Here is a 23082-nt window from a genome sequence, read left to right as displayed (position 1 = left end):
GTTTTCAGATCCTTTCATTTTACTTCTCTCTCCCAATTTTCTTTCTTTAGTCATGTTCGTTGTGTTGTAGAACCAGGGAAGTGTTATAGGGTAGAACAATAGAGTGGAGACTTTGACGTCGAAATAAGGTTACCAGACTAACGAAGGGAATGGGAAAGGTAGCGATAAATGGAAGCGAGGGGAAGGGGCACACCCTCCTAAATTTTAGATAAGTGGGGTAGTTACCCCCTTAAAAGGAAGAGGGAAAGAAAGAAAGAAAGAAAAAAGAAAAGAAAGGAAAAATGTGAAAATAAAAACAAGAAAAAGATGAATATCACATGTTTACTAAAACCAATAATACCAAAATAGCAGTTTTGACAAAGGAAAATACTTAAAATTTAAAGCAAAATAATCATACAATCAAAAATAAAAAGTTTGTTTTCCGCACCAAAATGAAGGTGTTTGGGTCAAACCTGTACATCACCCCCATATAAATCTTGGAGGTGATTTAGCACCCCCCGCTTACAAAGGCCATGTGCATCGGTGTTTCCACAGATCCAAAACAAACTTCTCGAATTTATAGACATTTCCTAGAATTTTTAGTTTGATTTTAACAAAAATTGTACAAAAATGTAGCCAGCCGAAACTTTCAGCAAAAAATTTTAAAAATATAACATGAATGTTGACAGTTGCTATGTTTAATTATTGTTTACTTGTAATAAGGCTTTGGATTTCCCGAAATTTCCTGCATGGATTTGTTTCATTCGGAACCTTTCCTGGAAAAGGTAAAATTTCCCGAAATTTCGGGAGGAGTGGAAACACTGATATCTATATATAACCCTTCATAATGCAATGTTATAAGGGGTTATAAGTAATATCACGAACATGCTATTAAAATAAAAATGTAGGATTTTAATATAAAATCGAAAAACTTTTCAAATTCAACTCTTTGCGTTAACTCGCATTTCTCTATTTTATTACTAAACTTTATATGCCCTGTCGCCGAACCCTGCATGTGTCTTTCCACATTTTTTAAAATCGGATTAAAGTGACATTTTTAGATTGGTGACTTCATTTTTTTGTACAAAATACCATCTGGACGTCTCAGAATTCTGGAGTTTCTTGGGGCTTTGCTATCTATGCCAAGAGAAAGCGGAAATAGAGAGGAACGATAAGAAAGGATATAAGAAGAAGAAAAGTGAATGAAATAAGAAAAGAGGAGCGATTTGAAAGCAGAAAAAGTAGAAATCATTATACAAAAAAAATCAATCGCGAATATACTTTTAAAAAAATCAGCTTGCGTTTTACATGCGCTCTTATCATTATTCAGGAAAATATGCAGCAATATTCCAAAACAGTTTATACAATGTTTCGTATTAAGATCTTAATTTCAACAAATATCAGCTCGCTTGGCGTATAAACTTTATACTTACCATAAGACCGTATTTGATTAGAATGACCCGATTCAGCTCTTCATGTCAAAATATTAATAATTTTCAACTCGTTCTTCGTGCTCCGCGCTCGCACCATTCTGTTGTACAATCAATGCAATTTAATAAGTTTGAATCTCGGGTTTTCAGTTATTTTTTTTCCAAGCAATGTGCTTATAATGACAATCCTCGATCCTGCTAATTGTTAATATCATAATATGTTGGGTGTGGATCATTTGGTGTGTGTGGGTTGAATCATATTTTTAATAAGTACACTCTATTATTCATGCCAAAATTTTAAACGATATTATGTTTCTTTTGTTATGAAAATGCTAATACGCATTTACGAGAACAATAAATCAAATCGAATTGTTTAAGATGAACATACCCTGCGTGATTACCAAAAGTGAGTAGAATGACCCGTTTAAGATGTTCATGTTCATAAAAAAGTTCGCGCTCCTATATTTATTTTCAAGGCGAAATATAAAAATAAACATTACCTTGCGCGCTTCGCGCTCGCATCATTAATTTAGGCCATAGTAGGTCCATGATTGTAAGAATAAAGCTACGATGTACTTAAAAATTCAGACTTTAGTTGCATGGGACACCCCCCCCCTAAATGATAATAATTAAGCATTTATCAGCCGATGTGGAAGAAATGTGGATGGAAATATTTCTTCCCCCCCCCCCCGAAGTACGTAAAAATATACATTCTGGCACTGGCGGCGGAAGATCATGCTTCAACACCGCCGGCCGACACCGCCAATCCAGAATCTAATATTTTTATGCTTTCGCCGCCGGCCACAGAATAATGCAATTATTTTTATGTCCTTTTTATCCCCAGCATATACCTTTATATTTTATATATTTTATGCTGCACCAAATCTTTTTATATAATTATTATAAAAATTTTCGTTATACATTGGTTGTTGGGCTGTGCAGTTATGTGTTGGAGGGGGGGGGGGCAGCTTTACGTTGTGCAGGGGTGGATCCAGGTTTTTCTAAAGGGAGGAGGCACAATTCATCAGAAAATTTTGAAAAGAAAAAAAAAAAAAAAAAAAGGTTTTCATCTAAAAATTTACAATCTAAAGGTATTTCGCCAAAAATGTGTCAAGCAAAAGAAGAAGAAGAAAGGACCTCGCGTTCAAAGGAAGGGAGTGCATACGTGAGTAAAATATGGCAGATTTACTACACAAGTTTTGATTACTGCTCTCAAAAAGGTGCTCGGCCCATTAGAGAAACAGTCTTGAATAAATGAAATGTTATAATCATGTGACTGCACAATTAAAAATGAATGTCCTGTATTATGTTCATTTTTCGAGCGATATGGGAAGAGTCTTACGTAATACCAAGTAATTTGCATACCCACATAAACAACGAAACGTTCACGCATGGGATAAAGCCATCCTTCCCTCAGCTAGCCATGGTCCATGCAGGGAAGTGTTATAGACGCAGAGCTCGAGAGACCACATGTTCTTATTCTATTCTCAAGTACATGTATGATGTTCTGGATCGCACATATTTTATTCTGGTGCTACACTTTCGCTTTATCTTCATGTAATAAGTACATCGCCCCAAATTTGCCACGTTACTACCATCCCGGCGAGGAGTCAGTAAGTCTGCATTTTTCTTATCTTAGATGGTCTGTACATATCTTTCGTTGCGCTATCAGAATCTGTTTTTCTTCTTTCATACTACTTTCTCTGCTTCGACTAGAACCGTCAAGGCACTATAGAAAAGAGCCAGCAGAGAACATGCGCTGCATGTAATGTTTACAATTCTCAGTGCATGCCGGCCGGAGCGGCCTTGCCCCCATTCACTGTTGGTTGATTGACAGTTCTCGCTTGCGTGTCCGTTACGATCTCAACGCAGAGGGAGGCATACAATTTTATTTTCAAATCGGGATGTCACAGTAATTTGGGAAGTCGTCTAGTAGACGAGTTCTAATATAATCACATTTTCCTACCTACTAAAAACTTTTCATTCAAAATAAAGATGATTTCTAGGGTTTCTTAGAACAAGTACATAAACTCATAAATATAATTCATCTTAATTTGAGAATTTTTTAAATCAGCTTCTCACAAAGTTAAACGATCCCTTTAAGATTCTCCCTGCCTCTGTAACAAAGGTGTAACATTAGATTAACAAACACAACATTCTGGATTCCTCTCGGAGTCGAACTGTCCAACGCTCGCGAAGTCATTATTTTTCGAGTAGTCCGTACTAATAGGATCCTTGTGTGTTACTGAACCCTTTCCTTCAGCTTTCAGTTTTACGAGGACTGCAGCAAACATGTCGTTTGGCCGTCTAAATTCAGCACTATTCTCAATGTCCATTGCCTTTGTTTTCAGAAAGTGCTTCTGTAGACCATTGCGTATTGTGATGACGGAACTCTTTGCGTAACATAGGCCATTTTTCCGCCGCACCTCTGCGTCTAATGATCGAATGCACTCGAATAACTCTTGCTCCGAGTATTTCGTCTCCACTTTTCCAAAGTCAAGAGACTTTGCCCTACAATAGCAACTAAATACATCTATCGCCTGTTTCAAAACAATTTTAGTAGATTTAGAAACTTTATTGTCCAAAAGCTAATCTAATTTCTCATTGCTTATCAACACAAATCTAGGCTGAACTGGATCGACCGGACTCACTACCGCACTGCAGCGCTTTTAAATTACGCGGTACTCTGCCCGATTTTTGTTTTACAATATTTGTATTGAGTGTTGATCGATTACAAACGATCGCTACTTCAGTCCCACATACATGACATATGTTATTTCCGTGTAATTGGTAACATCTAATCCAAGAGAGGACGCCATACACATAGAAAAGTATATTCCTGGACTGGCTGGTCAATATATTCATCGAAGGTGGAACGGCTGGGAAAATACACTGATTTCGATCATATCACGTGACGCGCTGAGGACCAATCGCGCTTGGCTATCTGTCTTGGCTATCTTATATTAAATGTTGCATAATAATTAACGAAAAAGGTTGATCTCTGAAAAAACATGCAAAAAGATTTTGAGAATGTATGTTATGCATAATGAAACAAACAATGTAATAATATTTATTCTAAATTATATTTTCATTTCATTATAATTATATTCAAAATAAAAAATTGCTCTATGAATATAAGGCACAGTAATGGCGCGTTAAACTTAAATAATCTTATTTCTTCCGGAAATTTGATGATCAAATTTCTCACAAATTTTATGGTTGAAAGTACCCTAAGCTTGGTAGTCAAATAATTTTGCATACACTGTGCATATGTGAACTGGATTGTGCTTTATTTCATTAATGTCATGATTGTCACTATGATTTTTTACAAATTATTAAATCTGTTGGTTTTTTTAAGAATCGACTCATGTTAAACTGTGGAGGCAATAATTTAACATTAAAGCAGAAAACACTCTATTCTTCAGCCTGCGCAAGCGGAAAATGGCTTTAACATAAATCCTCGATATAGAATATATTGCTGTATATTCATATCAATTGCGTTTGTTTCTTGGCTTTGGCATTTGAAAATGGAATTTCCATTCTTTCTGTTTCTTTTTCTTTTAAATCAACTTAAAAAAAACCGAAAAAAAGAGAGAAGCGTGAAGTATGACATGGATAGCCAGTTTTGACATAAATCTCTAACAGTAGAGGTTCATAGTATCAGCTCATTTTGACTCTCGAAATCACCCTTAAATGACTGGGAAGGAGGAATAGAATCATGTCTTCACCAATGAAAAATTAGGAAAGAGCACAGTATTAAACATAAGAGACTACCATGTGAACAATTTTGACATGTTTGGCTTCCCAATATTTTAGCACAGAGTTAGACTACGGTCTAAATTAAACAAGAGTTACAATGAATTACGATTGTCCAATCAACTCTATGGAAATCCATTTATGTCATATTTTTATCTACGGGAACTTTGCACAATGTAGAAGCGCACTGATTGTTCAAGAAAACGATGAATGTATGGATATACATTCTAAAAAATATTTTTAACCAACATGCATAAAGGATGTTGACGTTGCTGGCTTTCCATAGTTGTGGTTGATTGGTATGGAGTCGGTTAATATGTTGTATGTTGGTGTTTCTGCATCCACTAGCGGATCCCCCCCCCCCCCCTTAAGAGGCACAACCAAAATTTGTAATGTAAGTATATCGTTGTCACATTGGTGTGCCCCCCCCCCCCCCCCCTTAGAAAGCGAGGACCCTTTTTTGGTCAAATTTTCCTGGGAAAAATGTGCCCCCCCCCCCTTCTTTTAAATCCCGGATCCGCCCCTTTCTGTATCATTAGAGAATTTTCGCATTTACTACGGAGACACTCTATACAACGCATCGATTCCTTTGAAAATGCAGTTAAAATCACAATGGAGAGCTGAGAGGCTTTTGTCGAAAGCTCGCGGATTGGGACAGAAGATCATCCGAAATTTTGCACCGGACGAACAATTGCAAAAATGTCGTTGTCCAGAGTCAAGATATTCCGATGCTTTCCCGGTCCACCAAATTTCGACAAAAGCCTCTCAGCTCGCCTTTGTGATTTGACTTGCATTTTAGATAGTGTATCCGGATAGTAAATGCGAAAAGTCTCGATCATGTTTTATGTTACTACGGTATTATGTTTTAGTTTTCTGTTTTGATTTTGTTTTTGTTTTGTTTCATCAACCCTCTTTGGTTTTGTACAGGTTTTTGTTTTACTTAGTTTACTTTGTCATGTTTGTTATGATTTGTTATTCTTTGTATTGTTTCTATATTGCACGGCTTCTCTGAAAAACTAACAATTGGCTGGTCGAGGGATTTTTACCGTGTTAAATAAAATAAATCAAATCAAATGTTTTTGAATGTCATCATGTTTGCCTTGTTATTGAAAAACAACACCAGGGTCTCGTGGCATAAAAGGTACCATTTTGCTAACTCTTCCATGCAATGGGAACTTTCATGGAATCCTTGATTTTGATTGGCTGTTAGCATCGTTATCATGGCAGTTACTACTGGATGGTAAAATTTACCATAAAAGTAACTTTTTTATGCAACTGGGCCCGGGGGGGTCTGGCAAAGAAATAAGTGTAACTTAGAGTCACACTTAACTTCCAAGTTGTGTGAAGTATTATTAAACGCATCATCGCAGACGCATTGGTCAGGTCATGAGCATGGGACGCATACCTCCGCGTATCAATCAATGATAATGCATGTTCGTTATATGACATGTGCGCGTTGGCGTTTAAGCATGAGTCTAAGGCCCTTTTCACACGTGAATCTTGAATCATCATTGCAATGATGATTGCAATTCGTCTTTGGAATCATCGGACCTTTCACACGGAAAATTCGTACCGTGTAATCTGAGTAAAACTTAGCTGGAATTCACCTCCGGAGTAGAATTTGAATTCGTGATTGTGATTAGCGTTCGTGAACCTATTTTGGTTTCACCTGTGCTAAAAATTCGTCATTAGCCTTATTTTTCATTGGAATCATCATTCAAATTACGATTTTATTTACCATGTGAAAGGGCAGTAAGTCACGCTTAACTCCTTGTAAAACATCCCATGTAATCATTAAAGGAAACCAGAACCCAAGATAAAAATCAATATTATTGGAAAGAGTAAAATAAGACAAGTAAGAGGGACAATTTAAAATTTACTTTCCATGGGGATCCTCAAATTGGCAACATGCTTCAAAATGGCTTATTTTGTGGACAACTCTCCATTTGTTTTTACACAATTTTTCAGATTTTTCCTATTATTTTTTTAAATTTGCATATTGCCTCACTCTGAGCATAACATATGTCATAAGAAAATATGATTCACACCACATATGTGTTAAGGTCAGGCGGAGATGATGTGAATTATGAAAAATAAAGGAGATAGATCTTAAAATTTGGGTACAAAACAAATGGACGGTTGGCCATTTTGAAGCATGTTTGCCGATTTGAGGATCCCCATAGAAAGTACAAGACTTTTCAAACGTCCATATCTTGCCTATTTCATAACCGATTTTGATGACACTTGTTTAACATTGTTCCTCTTAATTGTTTCACTCGTTCCATTAAGATTGCTTCTCTTATTTGTTTTAGGTTTCCTTTAATAAAAATCTTGAGAAAAATATCAATGTACCCGGTCCCAAAATCTTATTTTTAACAGGTTGTCATTTTCCTTCGAGTTCTCCACCCTTAATAAGTTAATGTTGTTTTATTACACATACTCCAGCGATTTGTAAGAACACTGCATGGGATTCACCGTATGGACAAGTCTATTTCCCTGAAGGGGAGAACGGGGCGTGGGCAAACTCATCGGGGGCTAATTGTCCATTCAACCGGACGAAAGGTAAGTTATGTTTGCGATTAAGTATTTATTTTCTAATACAGTCAGACCGCAGGTCCCTATGCTAATGAGCAAAAAGGCCAGATTCATCCAAATCATCTCGTGGCTGAATCCTCCTCCTTGCAAAATCTCGTGATTCGTGAGATTTTCTTTCTCTAAAAATTTACCTGTTTTAATCTCAAGTTAAATGAAATATTATAGCACCATCAGATAGAGTAAATGTTACTCTTTCATATTGGTCATTTATTTTGTATACAATATTTTGTTAAATAAGTAAATTTCTGGCCTGAAAATGTGCCTCAAAACTGAATTTTCTTCCTCTGTTTTCTTTTGCAAAATGTGCAAAACTTTTTATTTTGAGCCTCAATGATATCTATATCACCATAAAGCTGAACTTCTGTACTTTCTCACAATGCCACTCTTGATATGCGGCACCTTTTAATCGGGTCAAGATCACACTTTTCCCAACAAGGTACAAGACGAGATTTCTGAAATTTTGTACTTGCATGAAACCCAGAGTTCTGATTGGCTGGATAAGGTTCACAGAACAACAGGCGCGGGGTATTTGAGGAGATTACCACATGGGAAGTGTGACCTTCCCATGAACACAGACTCTGGAACCGTTGGAATTTGCCAGTGGGTGGTCTCTTTGACCAATCAGAGTGCAGTATTCTTGTTTTCAAGCTGCTTTATGTACTTGGCAAATGAAAAGTGTGATCTTGACCCGATTAAAACAATTCTTATTTTGAAACCTATATCATTTTAAAGCATACATATTCAGCTTTATCATGATCTAAAAATCATTTGGGCTCAAACAAAAATAAATTGTGAAAATAGCAGCTTTTGTCAGGTGAAAATAATTATTTTGTAGCATATTTTAGATCAAAATTTTAACCTATGATACAAAATCTTTGAATAAATTCAAACACATGACCTGAAAGAATGATTCTTCTTCTTTACAATGATACCAAATTCATGAAATTCAATGCACAATTAGAGCAGTAATGACCGAATGAAAAGAGGTGTTTCGGTACGCATCAAGCTCATTAAATATGCAAAACATCTCAAGTCATGAATATCACTTGGATGAAAGAAGCCACTTTCTTGGGACCTGCCGTCTGACTGAATATCTCAAAACTTTCCTCAAGTTAAGATCCAAGATTAATTATGGGACTGGGGGCGAATTGCCAACACTCTACTTGGACTCTCATTGACTGTGTTTTGTACCTACGAATACCTCATGCATTTTGGGACTATTAATAACTCAGAGAAAATAATAAATTTGTAGTAAATCAGGAAAGGCGTTTAGATACAAATTTGCGTATTTGCCGTGACTACCGTCTTTTGAACAAAGATTTATGGGTTCAAACCATTCGCCTGTACTCCAGTTTTTAACATCCTTCAGAATGAAATTCATCCATATTGTACTGCATTCCATGGATACAACACAAGAAATGCAAAGGATTTCCATCTACCTAAGCCAAGACTCTCATCTTTTAAAAACTCAATTTTATTTCAAGGACCACAACTCTGGAATTCTATTTCTGTAGACATCAAGCAATCAGTTTCATTAAATGTTTTTAAGTCAAAATCAAGGCAATTTATTTCAAATAGTAATTCATAAAGTTTCTTTGTATAAATTTCATTCAGGCATTATATGCACCCCCTTCGTTGTAGTTTAGTGATTTTTTTCTATCTTTGTTATTGAAGTCTTTGTATAATTATTATGTTATAGGGTCAGCTAATCACAAGGCTTGTTCCTTTCTTGCTGTCCCTCTCATAGTCAATCCAATGTTTATTTCTATTTGTTGTTGTTGTTTCTTCTATTTTGTGAATATGATACTTTGTATATGTATGTTTGTATGGATTTTTATGAGCAAATAAATTGAAATTGAAAAAATTGAAAAAATTGAAATTGAAATTGAAATTGAATTGAATTCAACCGCGGTGAGGTTAATAGCGACCCGGCAGGAATATTGATACTCAGAAATATAATAAGCTGTTCTTCAAAAGGCAGTGAAGATATGCTGTATTTTTGTAAAGATTTTTGCTAAAATAAATGGACTGTATAAAAATTGGGGTATTAGAGGCGCTGTAATTACAACATCAGATGTTAAACTAACACTACACCAGTAAACACCGCATGTTCGGTGCTTAGGAAGCATAATTGTTAGTGCTATTACGACTGATGTGAATTTATACAACAGCTGACGGACCGGTCGGGCTTGCCGAATGCGTCGGGGATCTGATTTCACAGAGTGTGTGGCTTCCCAGGGATAACTGTGGACCAATCAGGGACGTTAGTGATTTGCTCAGGGACTTTGCAGAGGTAATTCAAAATGGAGATGAATATTTTATTTTAAAAGAGAATATTTTTCAGTGTTAGAAGCATAATGCCCGTGTTAATGATGGTGCTGATCGTGCTGTACATCTCAGTCCTCTTTCCCTAATATAATAAGAGTCTATGTTTTCCTTAGATCCCATGCACACTTCTTATACTCTTCAAATAGTTGGGCAAAAATGCCCAAATTTTAACCATCCCTGGGCAACATACTGTCCACACAACTATTGGTTAAAATCTGCCCAAATTGGGTAATGAAAACTAATAATTGGGTAATAAATGTGCTCAATTTGATAATAATTGCCCAGAATATATATTTTACCAACATACATTGCCCAACACAGTGGACAGTATGTTGCCCTATATTTTAAGTGTGTATTTTAGTTATTGCCATTATTATTATTATCATGTCATTATATTATTATTACTACTACTACTACTACTACTACTACTACTACTACTATTATTATCATTATCAAAATCGTCATCGTTGAATATTATCATTAACTTATTATTGGCATATATTGAGTACCATTGAAGTTGATTTGAAATATAATTATAACGCTTTATTAAATTTCTCCATCAATTTTCAACATCCAAATCAGAAATAAAGAAATGCAAAGCGATAAAAACAACTAAAACAATGGACTTACTGTTGTAAATGGGTGAATATTGATACAAAGGAAATACAATAATGTAAGCATTTCTCAAATAATGAATTTGTCATTTTATATGTATGATAATTGTTATCTGATATTCTCCTTTTCAATTTTACACAAGGCAAACGTTTCCGATGAGAATGTGATCGAGATTACCAAGGAAGTGGCAGTGGTGACGAGTAATACTGATGATATTGAGTCTGGTGATATATCTAAGATTGCTGATATCATAACTGATATCAGTGGTGTAGCTCAAGATAATTACAGTGAAAAGGTGCATGTGTAATTTAATCCGTTATGCTGCAGTCACATTTCCCCAACGGCGGCCGTACGGCAAGTCAAAAACAGCCGTTTTATTCATTTTTAAGCGAACCACCTATATGTAGCTGGTACCAAAAATGTTAAAACGGCTATTTTCGTCTCGCGGTACAGCCGCCGTGGGGGAAATGTGACGGCGCCATTAATTGCCAGTTCGTCTACAAACGTTTGGCGCCATCTAACATGGTCTTATATTAGTTCTTCTACAACCAGTAGGTCTTATAACGATTTGGTCTATGTAATTGCCATTTTGCCCATTTATCATTTAGTCTATTTTCTACTTTCTACACTGCAAAAACGTCGGTGTTAATGTAACACCAACCTGGTATCTGTATCGGTCCACACCGGGAAAGGTGTTGAAACAACACTGGTTTGGCGTTAGGCTAACTCCAATTTAGCATTTAAGCAACACCAATTAGTGTTAAACCAATATCGGTTTGATTCTTGACTGGTGTTGTTTTAATGCCTCTCTGGTGTGGACCGACATTAGATACCAGGCTGGTGTTAAATATGAATTATTTTGTTTTAAGTGAAATGTTCATTTGGCAAAATATAAATTAAGAAGTAGGTTGGATCGCGATTTGAAAGACGTTTACTGGGGCCATTGAACACACCGTTTCCCACTGTATCCGCGTTTTGTAACTGTGTTTTCAAACATGATTCGGTTTGCATTTATATTTGAAAATCGACACTGAACACACCCTTCATAACAGTTACACCAAGTGAGGATAAGACCAAGATATATTTGGACCAAACAGTAACTATACCAAATGAGAGTAGCTAGACCAAGTGGAATTAGCCATGATGGTGTTAGACGATCTAAATACAGACTAGTTGATCATCATTGTGCGCTGTAAACAGCTTGTCGAGCTAATACTAGAGTAATATCCAAGTTCTTTTCCAGTCGCTTAGAGATGTTAAAGGTTCAACAATTGTATTTGGAGCTCTTTATAATGCATTTCGTATTCATCTTCTGTTTGAAATAATATTTCGAGCAATGATAAGAGACACTAATAAATGAAAGAGGTTTGTACTATAGCAATATAAACACAGTTCCGGTTATTAGACATATTTTAGAGCTTCCCAATTAATTCCTTTTAAAACAAAAGGAAAAATAAACATTGATTTACAAAAATGGTAGATAAGATGTTATATTCAGCAGGTTTGAAGAATACTTCAAACATTATCAAGATATCATTTTACAACCCCATAGAAGCATATGGACATTCAGTGGATGTATTTGAGATCACAGTTAATGGAGAGAGTCAAATTTTAGGTCGGTTATGGTTGTAAAAAAATGTGAAAGACAGTACGAACATATATCGGAGATAGCCCCTTTGTCAAGGAATTACAAGATTAATTGAGTGTCAGGATCAAAACGGAAAGGCGCCAGATAATATCAAAGTAACATTCATTGTTGTCTTTCTTAAAGGGATGGTCGAGGCTGAAAATATTTATATCTTTAAATACATAGAGTAGAATTCACTAAGCAAAATGCCGAAAATTTCATCAAAATCGGATAACAAATAATAAAGTTATTGAAGTTTAAAGTTCAGCAATATTTTGTGAAAAAAAGTCGTCATGAATATTCATTAGATGGGCTGATGATGTCACATCTCCATTTTCCGTTTTCTTATGTTACTATATAAAATCATAATTTTTCATTATTTCATACTTGTGTAAATAATATGTCTCCCTTATTATGAAATAAGTTGCAGCAATAAATATCTAATGCACTAAATCAGTTGTCAATCCAATTTTTCTAGTTCTTGGAGGGAAAAAGTTGAACAAACCTAATTTCATATAATGAAATACAAAAGAACAAGTGGGGATGTGACATCATCAGCCCACCTAATGAATATTCATGACGACTGTTTTCACAAAATATTGCTAAACTTTAAAATTCACTAGCTTTGCCATTTGTTATTCGATTTTGATGAAATTTTCGGCATTTTGCTTAGTGAATTTTACTTTATTTAGTAAGCTATAACTACTTTCTGCCCGGACCATCCCTATAAACAGTTAATTGCATTTGCTTGTTGTTGTAAGCTACCATTAATTCTACACTTGTCTTGCTTCTGATGATGTGTAATCTATTTTTAAAGCAAAAATTACAGTCATTTTAACGTGTACCCATTTTTATTCCAACATCACAAGAAAGTACGCGGCTGCGCAGACATGTAAATTAAATGTTCTTGCTTTGTTTCAAATAATAGGTGACTGAGTCGGTGGTTGCCATTGTTAGCAATATTGTCGAGGTCGATAATGAAATATTGAGTTCAGCCGAAGACAGTGACGAGGGCACCCTTGATGACATTGTTGCAGCATTTGAGGAACAAATTAACAATATACCCATCCAAGCGGCCGGGGCCGATGAAAGTGTCAACATTCAACAACCAAAAGTTGCAGTCAAGGTATATACGTTCAGCATTTTACTCTAGCGTGGTAGGTCAGTGGATTTAGTGTCTGGAGTTTCAAACAGATGGTTGTTGGTTCAAAACCCAGTCATATAACGTAATTTCCTTCTGCAAGAAAATTTCCTATATTGTGTTACTCTCTTAACCTTTGGATTAATTTCTTTAATGCACAGCGCTCGAGCGAAAGCCGGGATAATGATAATTACCATTTTGAGTATATTATTACTATAAATGCCTATTATCAATTATATATTGCGCTTTTGAAATGCAGTTTTCTTTCTGTTTTTCCCCTCTATATAACTCCAGCAATGATCTTCAAAAGGAAAACCTTTTGTTAGTGGAATAGGAAAGTATCCAGACATTTTTTTCAGCCACGGTAGCAATTGGTAAAATTAGTAGAATGTGTTTGACGTAATCTCCTGCCAATTTAATATCGAGCGCAAGGTCAGGTTTACGAAAGGGGTTCCATCTTTTTTTTTTATGAATGAGCTGGAAATCGAATCCACGATCTCTTGTTCAGCTGTCGAGTGCTCTACCACAGAGCTACCAGAGTAGACGTACGTAAGTCAATGTGCGAGTGTCCAGTGTGTACCATCTGACAAAGCAGAACTTTCACTTCATTTCGTTTTGCACACGATAGAGCAAGTGTAATATTGCATGATATGTTTTATGATATCGTGACACAGAAACACGAGTCTTTAAAACGTTATTTTTACGGTACCGTTTTGGGTGAGTTTCTTGCTCTATCACGATAGCGCACGTCTCCTGGGGGTTCGCAATGTACATTATATTGTCGTTCCACACCGCTTTGCATTACAGTACGACGCGCGAAAAAAGTTGAATATCATGTGACGCGTTTTGACTAATCGCGATGCTTGAATTAACACGCCTATTTTATAATCAATACTATCGCCTTCTTTCGAACTTTTCAGGTTCAAGGCGTGCAGCATGAGGACATCAAACGTGGCCTTGTTTTGACGGTAAGGTCTGACAGTGCGGATGATCTAAGCGAATCGGAAACCAAAATACAAACATCAAGAGATGCCGATGATGATCAGGGTGATGATGGCGATAAAGGTGACGGTGGTACTCCTGATCGAGAGACTCTCGCTGTCGTTAACATACCGCCCGAGATTTCCAGCAAAATCGCACAACAGGATACCTATGTCAACGTGTTCTTTGTTGTATTCTCGGATCCATCTCTCTTCGTTTCGAAAACATTGAAGAATGAGAGTCATGACAGTCCCCAGCCGAAGAGGGCAGCAAACACTCCAGTGATATCGCTGAGCGTTGGGGAGGAGAAAATTGATAATTTGGCAAACCCTATCAATTTTACGTTTAGCCCGCTCGAGGTAGGATATAAAATAGTAATTGTTTTGATTAATAGCATGCGACTGCAATTGACTATTGTTGTTAGCATTAGTGTTATGATGATTGATTGTAAGATTATTATGATTAGTTAATATCCGTATCATTCTATAAAGTAGAAGTTGTAGAGTCTTAGTCAATCCAACAGACATCTGATATAGCGCCTTTTCCTTTTGGTTACAAAGCGAATCACTTGACAACTTTAACAATGATGCTAATCATAATGATAATAAATAATAATAGTAATAACATTCATGATAATAGTTGTGATAATACGAATAATTATTTTTATATTATTTAACCTATATCAGTAGTTTTTTTATCATTATTATTATTATATCATTATGAGTATTAGTATCATTATCTCCATCATGATCGTCATTATCATTCTTCTTAACACTATCAATTTGTTGTTTTCTTATAAAGCCCAAACAAACCAATCCTGCGTGCGTGTTCTGGAAGGTGAACGATGAGGGCGTAGGTGACTGGTCTAACGAGGGATGTCAGCTTCTTTCAGTGTCTGGAATAAGAGAACCTGATGTTCATGCCAACTGTCATGACCCATCTAAGGAGAAGATCGTTTGCGGTTGTAACCATCTCACCAACTTTGCCGTCATTATGGTAAATCATATCCGTCATAATAATAATCTAACCAGGTGATTGGTCAAAACCCCGTCACGTGACCAAAAATAGTTCCAACCAATGTAAAAAAAAAAAACCCAGCAAATGCCATGAATCCCGACATCATGACGTCATCACAAGCTGGGAATAGTAGGCCAACCCCGAGTCGCAAATAGTTCTAAAAATATTTACGCCTTAATGAGCGTTGCTTAAAGTCAATCGCATGGAGATCTTCTAACAGACGTGCCCGCGTACATGAGCAATCAACTTTATCACATTTCATAATTAATAATTTCACATTCAAAGACCGGGATTCCTTATTGTCATTATTATCAGTTACTTTCCTATCTGTTGTATCTAATGATAATACCGATGACGGATATAAACCAAACATATACGGCTTTCGATCAGAGGTTCAGTGAAACTATGGTCCCCCTCAGTGCCGCAAATGCGACCATGCGATCATAGTAGCATTCTGGCGTCACTTCGGGAAACTGATAGTTCAAACCCCCTCCTCTGGCGGCCGTATTTTGTTTATTAGGGACTTTACGATACTGGTGGGAATTTTTCTGAGAATGCTTTAGAAAAAGTACAAAATGCTTTAGACAACTAGGGTGATATTCCATAAAGCTATTTTAAAGAAAAAAAATCGTTACATCGTTTGCAATATGTTCTCTGATATGATGCTTATAGTGAGCTTCGTACGTAGGGCGCAATGCCATTACCACAAGAAATGGTCGCCAGTCGTGTGAAAGGTAATACATTTCACAGAACGCTAATACACGGTAAAATGCTTTTTTACATCATGGATTACTATATAAACTGATGAGGCATTGATTACAATTTTATCACAATCGTTATACAGCGTTGTTCTTGTTTGATTATTATTAATTGCTTGAAATTTGAACACGGTTGTTTAACCTAAAACAGTTGTTTGAACTCTCAAGAACAACTGTATAACTGATATAACCGAAAGAAAAGGGGTCTGCGCAAAAGTATTACAGGTCAACAAACGGAAATGTTATTGATTGGTCTTTATTTCTAGGATTCTTTTTACCTGATGATGTTTTACTTTTTTTTATTTGTAGGATGATTTTGCCTGTAACTTGTTCCATTTGCTTTTATTGGTAGGATGTTTACAGAGAGGATCGTTCGACGGACCAAGCATACAAAGTATTGACCTTCGTAGGATGTGGTCTTTCCATCTTAAGTTTACTTATCACCCTGGCAACATATCTAACAAACAAGTGTGTATGACCGATTGCATTTCACCTATTGACATAGGCGGCGGAAGTGGGGGGGGGGCGGGGGGACGTGCCCCCCTAAATTTGAGGTGGGGGACGATCCCCCTCCCCCCCCTAAATTTGTTGTTGATGACCTTTTTTTTTTTTTTTTTTTTTTTTTTTTGCTTGTCAAAAAATGTTGGTAGTCCCTCCCTGAAATTTTGGTTGATAACCTTTTTCTTTTTGCTTGTCAATTTTGTTTCCTGCGTCCCCCCCCCTTAAATTTTTGGCTTCCGCGGCCAATGCCTATTGATATCAGTGGAAGTTCACCCAGCCAAAAAAATATTGTAAAAATAGAAGAAAAAAATATTTAAAAAATTATAAACTTCCTCTAAGCTAGACTATTTGAACTACTAGTACATAGGTATTCTGTAAGAACTAAGTGTTCACAGTATGACTAATTGCATTTCACCTTTTTGATATCAGTTAAATGGAAGTTCACCTAGACCAAAAATTATTGTAAAAATAGAGGAAAAAATAATTTAAAAAATATAAACTTCCTCTAAGCTAGATTTGTTGAACTACTAGTACATAAGTGTTATGTAAGAAATAAATGCCTCACAGTCTTTTAACAGTGTGTTAATGTGTTCACAGTGTTGCACAATGTGTCGACACTGACAGTGTTTCACTGTTTCTTCACAGTGTTGCACATTGTGTTCACAGTGTCACACAGTGTGTTCAGTGTTGCAAATTGTGTTCAGTATTACAAAGTGTTTTCAGCGTGTTCACAGTGTTGCACATTGTGTTCAGTGTCGCACAGTGTATTCAGTGTCACAAAGTGTTTTCAGCATGTCCACAGTGTTGTGTTGCACGTTGTGTCAAACGTCACAAAGTGTTTTCAGCGTGTTCACAGTATTGCACATTGTGTTCAGTGTCGCAAAATGTGTTCACAGCAGCACACAGTGTGTTCACAGTGTCAAAAAGTGATGTCAGCATGTTCACTGTGTCGTACAGTGTATCAACATATTGATCACAGTGTCGCAAAGTTTACATGATTAGCTTAAATGTGAACACATTGTGGGAGACTGAACACAATTGGCAACACTGAACACATTGTAAAGAGTCTGAACAAACTGTGAAACACTGAACAAACTGCGAAACACGTAACACTGTCAACACACTTTTCGACTGGGCTGTATTATTATCACATTTGGCAAATTAAACTTATATCTGTGTAAACTTAATGTCATTTCATTCATTTTACTGACAGGGTTCTGAGAGAGAAACAGACAAACAAGATCTTCATCTGTCTCTGCGCGACATTACTCTGTCTCTACATATTATTCATTGTTATGATGATGCTTGACACTGCAAGGCAGGAATGCCGCATTAAGGACATCGGATGCGGATTCATCGCCGGTCTCATCCACTACTTCGTACTGTCGTCAATGACCTGGATGGGAGTCGAAGGATACAACACGTACCTTATCATCGTCAAGATCTTCGATACTTACATCGAGAAATTCATGCACAAGGCCTCTGTTGTTGCATGGGGTAGGCCTTCATGTTTTTTTTATATATAATTATTATAAATGAACGTAGAGAGCGTCAACACTTATCCGTGACTACTCGACGTATTTTTTATTTTGTTATTTGTTGTGTTATCTATTTTTTGAGGGGCCCACATTGTACAAGCATTGCTTTTTAGTGGGTCCCTCCATTTCCATCTTAATTTAATTTCTATTGAAAAATAGTATACATATTTAAAACCTACAATGTGTTGCCCAAATTGTCTAAGTGTTTTTTTTTTTCATAACATATGTATTATTATTTATTTTTTTTGCAACGGATACAAATATTTGTTTATATATGGTATACAATTTGTTTTTGTTTGATGGAAGTGAAATAAATAAATTTGAATTTGAATTATTTATTGACTAAAATAATTATTGAATAATCTCTATTTTAATTCCGAATCACAGGCTTGCCTGCAGTTATCGTCATCGTGACTGGATTCAGTAGCCAAGAAAAATACATTCATAAGGATCTGTGAGTAACATTTGATACCTTAAGCCCATTATGCCATAGCGCTATCTCAATTCCAAAACTACCTCATGAAAAAGGAAAATATCATCCTTTACTAAAAAAAGGTTTATTGTGAAAATAGCAAAAAATAATAAACAATATTTGTGAAGGTTTGAGGAAAATCAAAGACTAAAATAGTTATTAGATTTTTTTTTTATTTTGACGTCGTATGCGAGCAGCTTCCATATATATCGTCAGTACTAAAAAAAATTTATTGATTTTTTTATAATTAGTTTTATTCTACCTTTAGTAGTTCAACAAATTATTTAGTTTACACCAGCTCCTGAAAGAAAACCATTAAAATTGAAATTTATACATTTTCTCTTCCTAAACATAGGACAGTTGTTTGTATATGACAAAAGATCAACAACTTAAAATTCTGTAAAAATAAAATTTTAATCATTGGTGGATTTTCCTTAAACATATACCGATAATTTTTCTTATTTCATCTGGTATTTTTACAATAGACTTTTCTTCCAGCCAAACTTTCCCTTTAACATTATGCTAGTAACCGTTATTATTCAATATTTTGCTTATACAGGCGTATAAACATACTCATTTCATTGTTGAACCATTTCTTTTTTAATCTCATCAACTTTTTAAACTTCAAGTATGTCTCACATATTGTGCCATATATTAAAATGGTAACGTTCTAGGGAGAAGGAAACTGCACTTTCCAAAGTTTTCGATTATTATTGTTATCACTGCTTTTATTGTTGTTATCATTATTGTTGTTGCTGTTCATCATCATCATCATCATCAATATCATAATTATTGTTATCGTCGTCGTCGTCGTCATCATCAAGCGCATACCAGCACATTTATCATTTACAATTTAGTTTTAACTTTCATTCATTCGATTTTTAATATTATTGATCATGCATGAACTTTACCTTGTAACACATACGTTCAATTCTTCGTGTACTTTTCTCTCCCTGGCCGCTAGATGTTTCCTGGAAGTGACGTCTCAGATCGGGGGTCTCCTCATTCCCATCACCATCATCGTCCTCGTCAACGCCGTCATCTTTGCCCTGGTGGTGCGCCAGCTGATGAAATCCTCAAACATTGCCGGTCGCGTTCGAGATGCTAAATCCGAACGGCGGGAAACCATTGAACGGGTTCAGAACGCCATCTGTATTCTTCTTCTGCTTGGCCTGACATGGATTAGTGGCTACTTTCTCTTAATCCCGCATTTCAGTCAGGTACAATTGAAATAAAAATATATATATAAAAAATCAAGGGCAGCAAAATAGGGAAGGGGAAGGATGTGACCCCCCCCCCCCACACACACACACACACATATACGGTGTATAAAGCACGTTCCACTAGGAACACACTGTGTGACACACTGAATAACACTGTGGACAAACTGTGAACACACTGTGTGTCCACCCTATTACACAGTGGGTGGTCACACGAAGAACACACTGTCATTCTGTCAACACACTGTAACCAAAACATTCCACTGTGAACATACTGAGTGACACGCTGTGATCACATTGTGAACACACTGTGAACACATTATGGGCACACTCAGAACAAACTGTGTAATAGGGTGGACAAACTAAGAAAAACACTTTCAATACACTGTTGCAAAAAGGTTCCACCCTGAACACACTGTGAATACATTGTGAGCACACAAGGAACACACTGTGTTTGTTTGTTTGTTTGTATTGTTTGTATTTATTTCCATAAAAAAGATAAAATATATACATGCTCAATTTAACATAACATACAGATCATATGGAGGATGGCCCATTTCAGCGGTATTAATAAAATACCGCTGTTCTTCCATGGGGTCCTTTAAAACATAAATACATGCATATAAAGCAAATATACAAAAATATACACAAAACTTCAAAACTTAATTTAATGCATGAAAAGAAAGAAACATCACTACCCACCCTTAAAAAGAAAAAGAAAGAAAAAAAAAGCAACAACAGGCAAAATGATTATGGAAAACCGAGATACAATTGAAGATTTGATTTAAAGGACTGAATCGTTGAACTAGACGATAAATTAATTGGTAATTCGTTATAAAGTGTAGCCCCCCTATACAAAAATGTCCGTTTACAGCTGTTTGAATTTGGTTTTGGGAGACTGAGATTATTTTCAGTACGCAGAGAGTAAGGGTATGTTTTACGAGAAAATTGTGTTTTCATATAATCAGGTGCAAAATTATTCAAAACTTTAAACATCATTACGTACATATGTTCCTTTTGCCGGGTATTTAAAGTCTTCCATTTCAAGAAGAAATGTGTAATCAAAGAGCCTCCACGATGAAGACACCGTGTGACACTGTGTTTGTTTGTTGTTGGTTTTTTTTTCCTGCAGGATGATAAGTGACTTACAAGCAAGTCCAATTTCAAACTCCATTATCCATTTTTTTTTATTCACAGATAGCGGAACCCATCTTCATCATGCTGAACGCGTTCCAGGGCCTGTTCATCTTTCTTCTGTACTGTGTTCGTAAACCAATGGTTCGCAAGCAGTGGGGACTGACCTGCCTTGGTCACGGCCATAAGCAAGACACGACCCTATCCAGTAGTGGCATGCACAGCTCCAAGAACATTTCTGCAGCAAATACTTGTTCCAGCTCGATGATGAGCTCGATGTCGCACTCGATGCCGATGGAGAAGACTCCAATGCTAGGAGTCCTGGAGGAGAAGAACATTAAAATATCAAACTTCTAAATAATCAGTCTCCTTTAACGTCAAGAGTGACGTCATATGGTTGGAGCCACAAGATAGCTTAGAGCCCAGCGCACACTATGTAAATCCAATACAATGCGAATTTGCATCAAATTGCATTTTGCATTTAATATGAAAGTTCAAAGAAGAAAATTACTTCATTTGAAGTTGAAAAATAACAAAATCATGATTTTACTTTTTATGGAGTAAAATCGGCTTCAAGTCACGGCCAATGTTGACGTCATTGCGATTTGGAATTGAATTTGCTTTTACTCGTACAGGGATGCTCGAACTAAACTGAATTTTGATTTCAGTTGTCCTACCATTATTTATATCTCCGATCTCTAAGATTTCATTGGATGGAAAGTTCATATCAAATGTTATTATAATTTCTTTAAAAATCAGATCGCAATGAATCGCATAGTGTGCGCGGGGCATAAAGGGAAGTTCACCCGGACAAAAAAGTTTATTGTCAAAATAGCGGGAAAAATTATAAAAATATTGCCAAAGGTTTGAGAAAAATCCATCAAAGAATAAAATAGTTATCAGAATTTTAGGCATTTGATTTGTGACGTCGTATGCGAGCAGCTTTCCTACATATCGTATAATAAAAAAAATCAATGAAATGTCATTTCTCAGAAAATTGAAAATGGTACTGTACCATTTTAGATGACATAATATATAGGGCAACTGCTCGTTTATGACGTACGTCACAAATCCAAATTTTACAATTTTAGTAACTTAATCTTCTCACGGATTTTCCTCAAACCTTCACTAATTGTTTTATTGTGTTTCTGCTATTTGTACAACAAACCTTTCTTCAGGGTGAACTTCCCCTTCACGATTTGTGACGCAACTTATATAACACTGGTATTTAAAAAAATTGTTATGTGCTTAATCAGAACAAGTACTCCTTTTCTTGCACATGTGCATTACAGTATATTTGGCCAATTAAGTTTAGAACTACCTTATTAACCTTGATTTCGATTGGATATGAACCGAAGAGGCTACTATGACAATTTCAAAATTAATTCTCTATGTAACGTACAGAGAAAGGCCTGTTGAGACCCCCGTCCCCCCTCACAAAAGATGAAAATAAAATAATAATAAAACAAATAAATACTAAATAAATAGAATAAGTAATAGATAGAGAATTAAAATAATGAATAAATAAAATAAATGAATAACTAAATAAATTAAGTAAATAAAAAAATAAAATAAAGTACCTATAAAAATTAATTCTTTCAAAATGAACAAATTAAAAAATAATATTGACAGAGATTGTTGGAGCTGAGATATGAAAAAATATATATCAAATTAATTTTGATTAAGGAAAAAATGACGTAATTTCCAGGTCGTCGTCATGGCATTGCCCTTTCAAAATACCCAAAGCTTTACCAAAGTTTTAGGTCTTTTTTATAAACTTCTTTATTGCATTCAACGTTATTTTCCCCAAAAAACACATCACGTTTTTAGAACTTAGAAAATAATTTGAGCTCATTTTGAGTACGTTCTGAAAACATATGTTTGCTGGAATGGTAACGAGTGAATGCAATAAACAATCACTTGGGGGCTTATGCCCACTGATATTGTATAGTCTCGTCATGTACATAGTACAGAGTGTAATGTAATCAAT

General features: G+C 35.8%; 1 protein-coding gene across 1 annotated transcript; it reads left to right on the top strand.

Moving 5' to 3' along the window:
- The first annotated feature begins 2877 nt into the window (after positions 1–2877).
- On the top strand, positions 2878–22538 carry LOC129268803 (adhesion G-protein coupled receptor G2-like). Its single transcript, XM_064104677.1, has 12 exons — positions 2878–3022; positions 7611–7727; positions 9932–10053; positions 10846–10998; positions 13259–13456; positions 14392–14811; positions 15254–15448; positions 16580–16695; positions 17942–18225; positions 18654–18720; positions 19703–19958; positions 21156–22538. Exons 7-12 carry the CDS (start codon positions 15446–15448, stop codon positions 21447–21449), a joined length of 1020 nt encoding a protein of 339 aa, XP_063960747.1. The 5' UTR covers positions 2878–3022; positions 7611–7727; positions 9932–10053; positions 10846–10998; positions 13259–13456; positions 14392–14811; positions 15254–15445; the 3' UTR covers positions 21450–22538.
- The last annotated feature ends 544 nt before the right edge of the window (positions 22539–23082 follow it).

This window comes from Lytechinus pictus, chromosome 9 (genome assembly GCF_037042905.1).
Source record: "Lytechinus pictus isolate F3 Inbred chromosome 9, Lp3.0, whole genome shotgun sequence".
Taxonomy (NCBI): Eukaryota; Metazoa; Echinodermata; class Echinoidea; order Temnopleuroida; family Toxopneustidae; genus Lytechinus; species Lytechinus pictus.
This window is presented reverse-complemented; position numbering and strand designations above follow the sequence as displayed.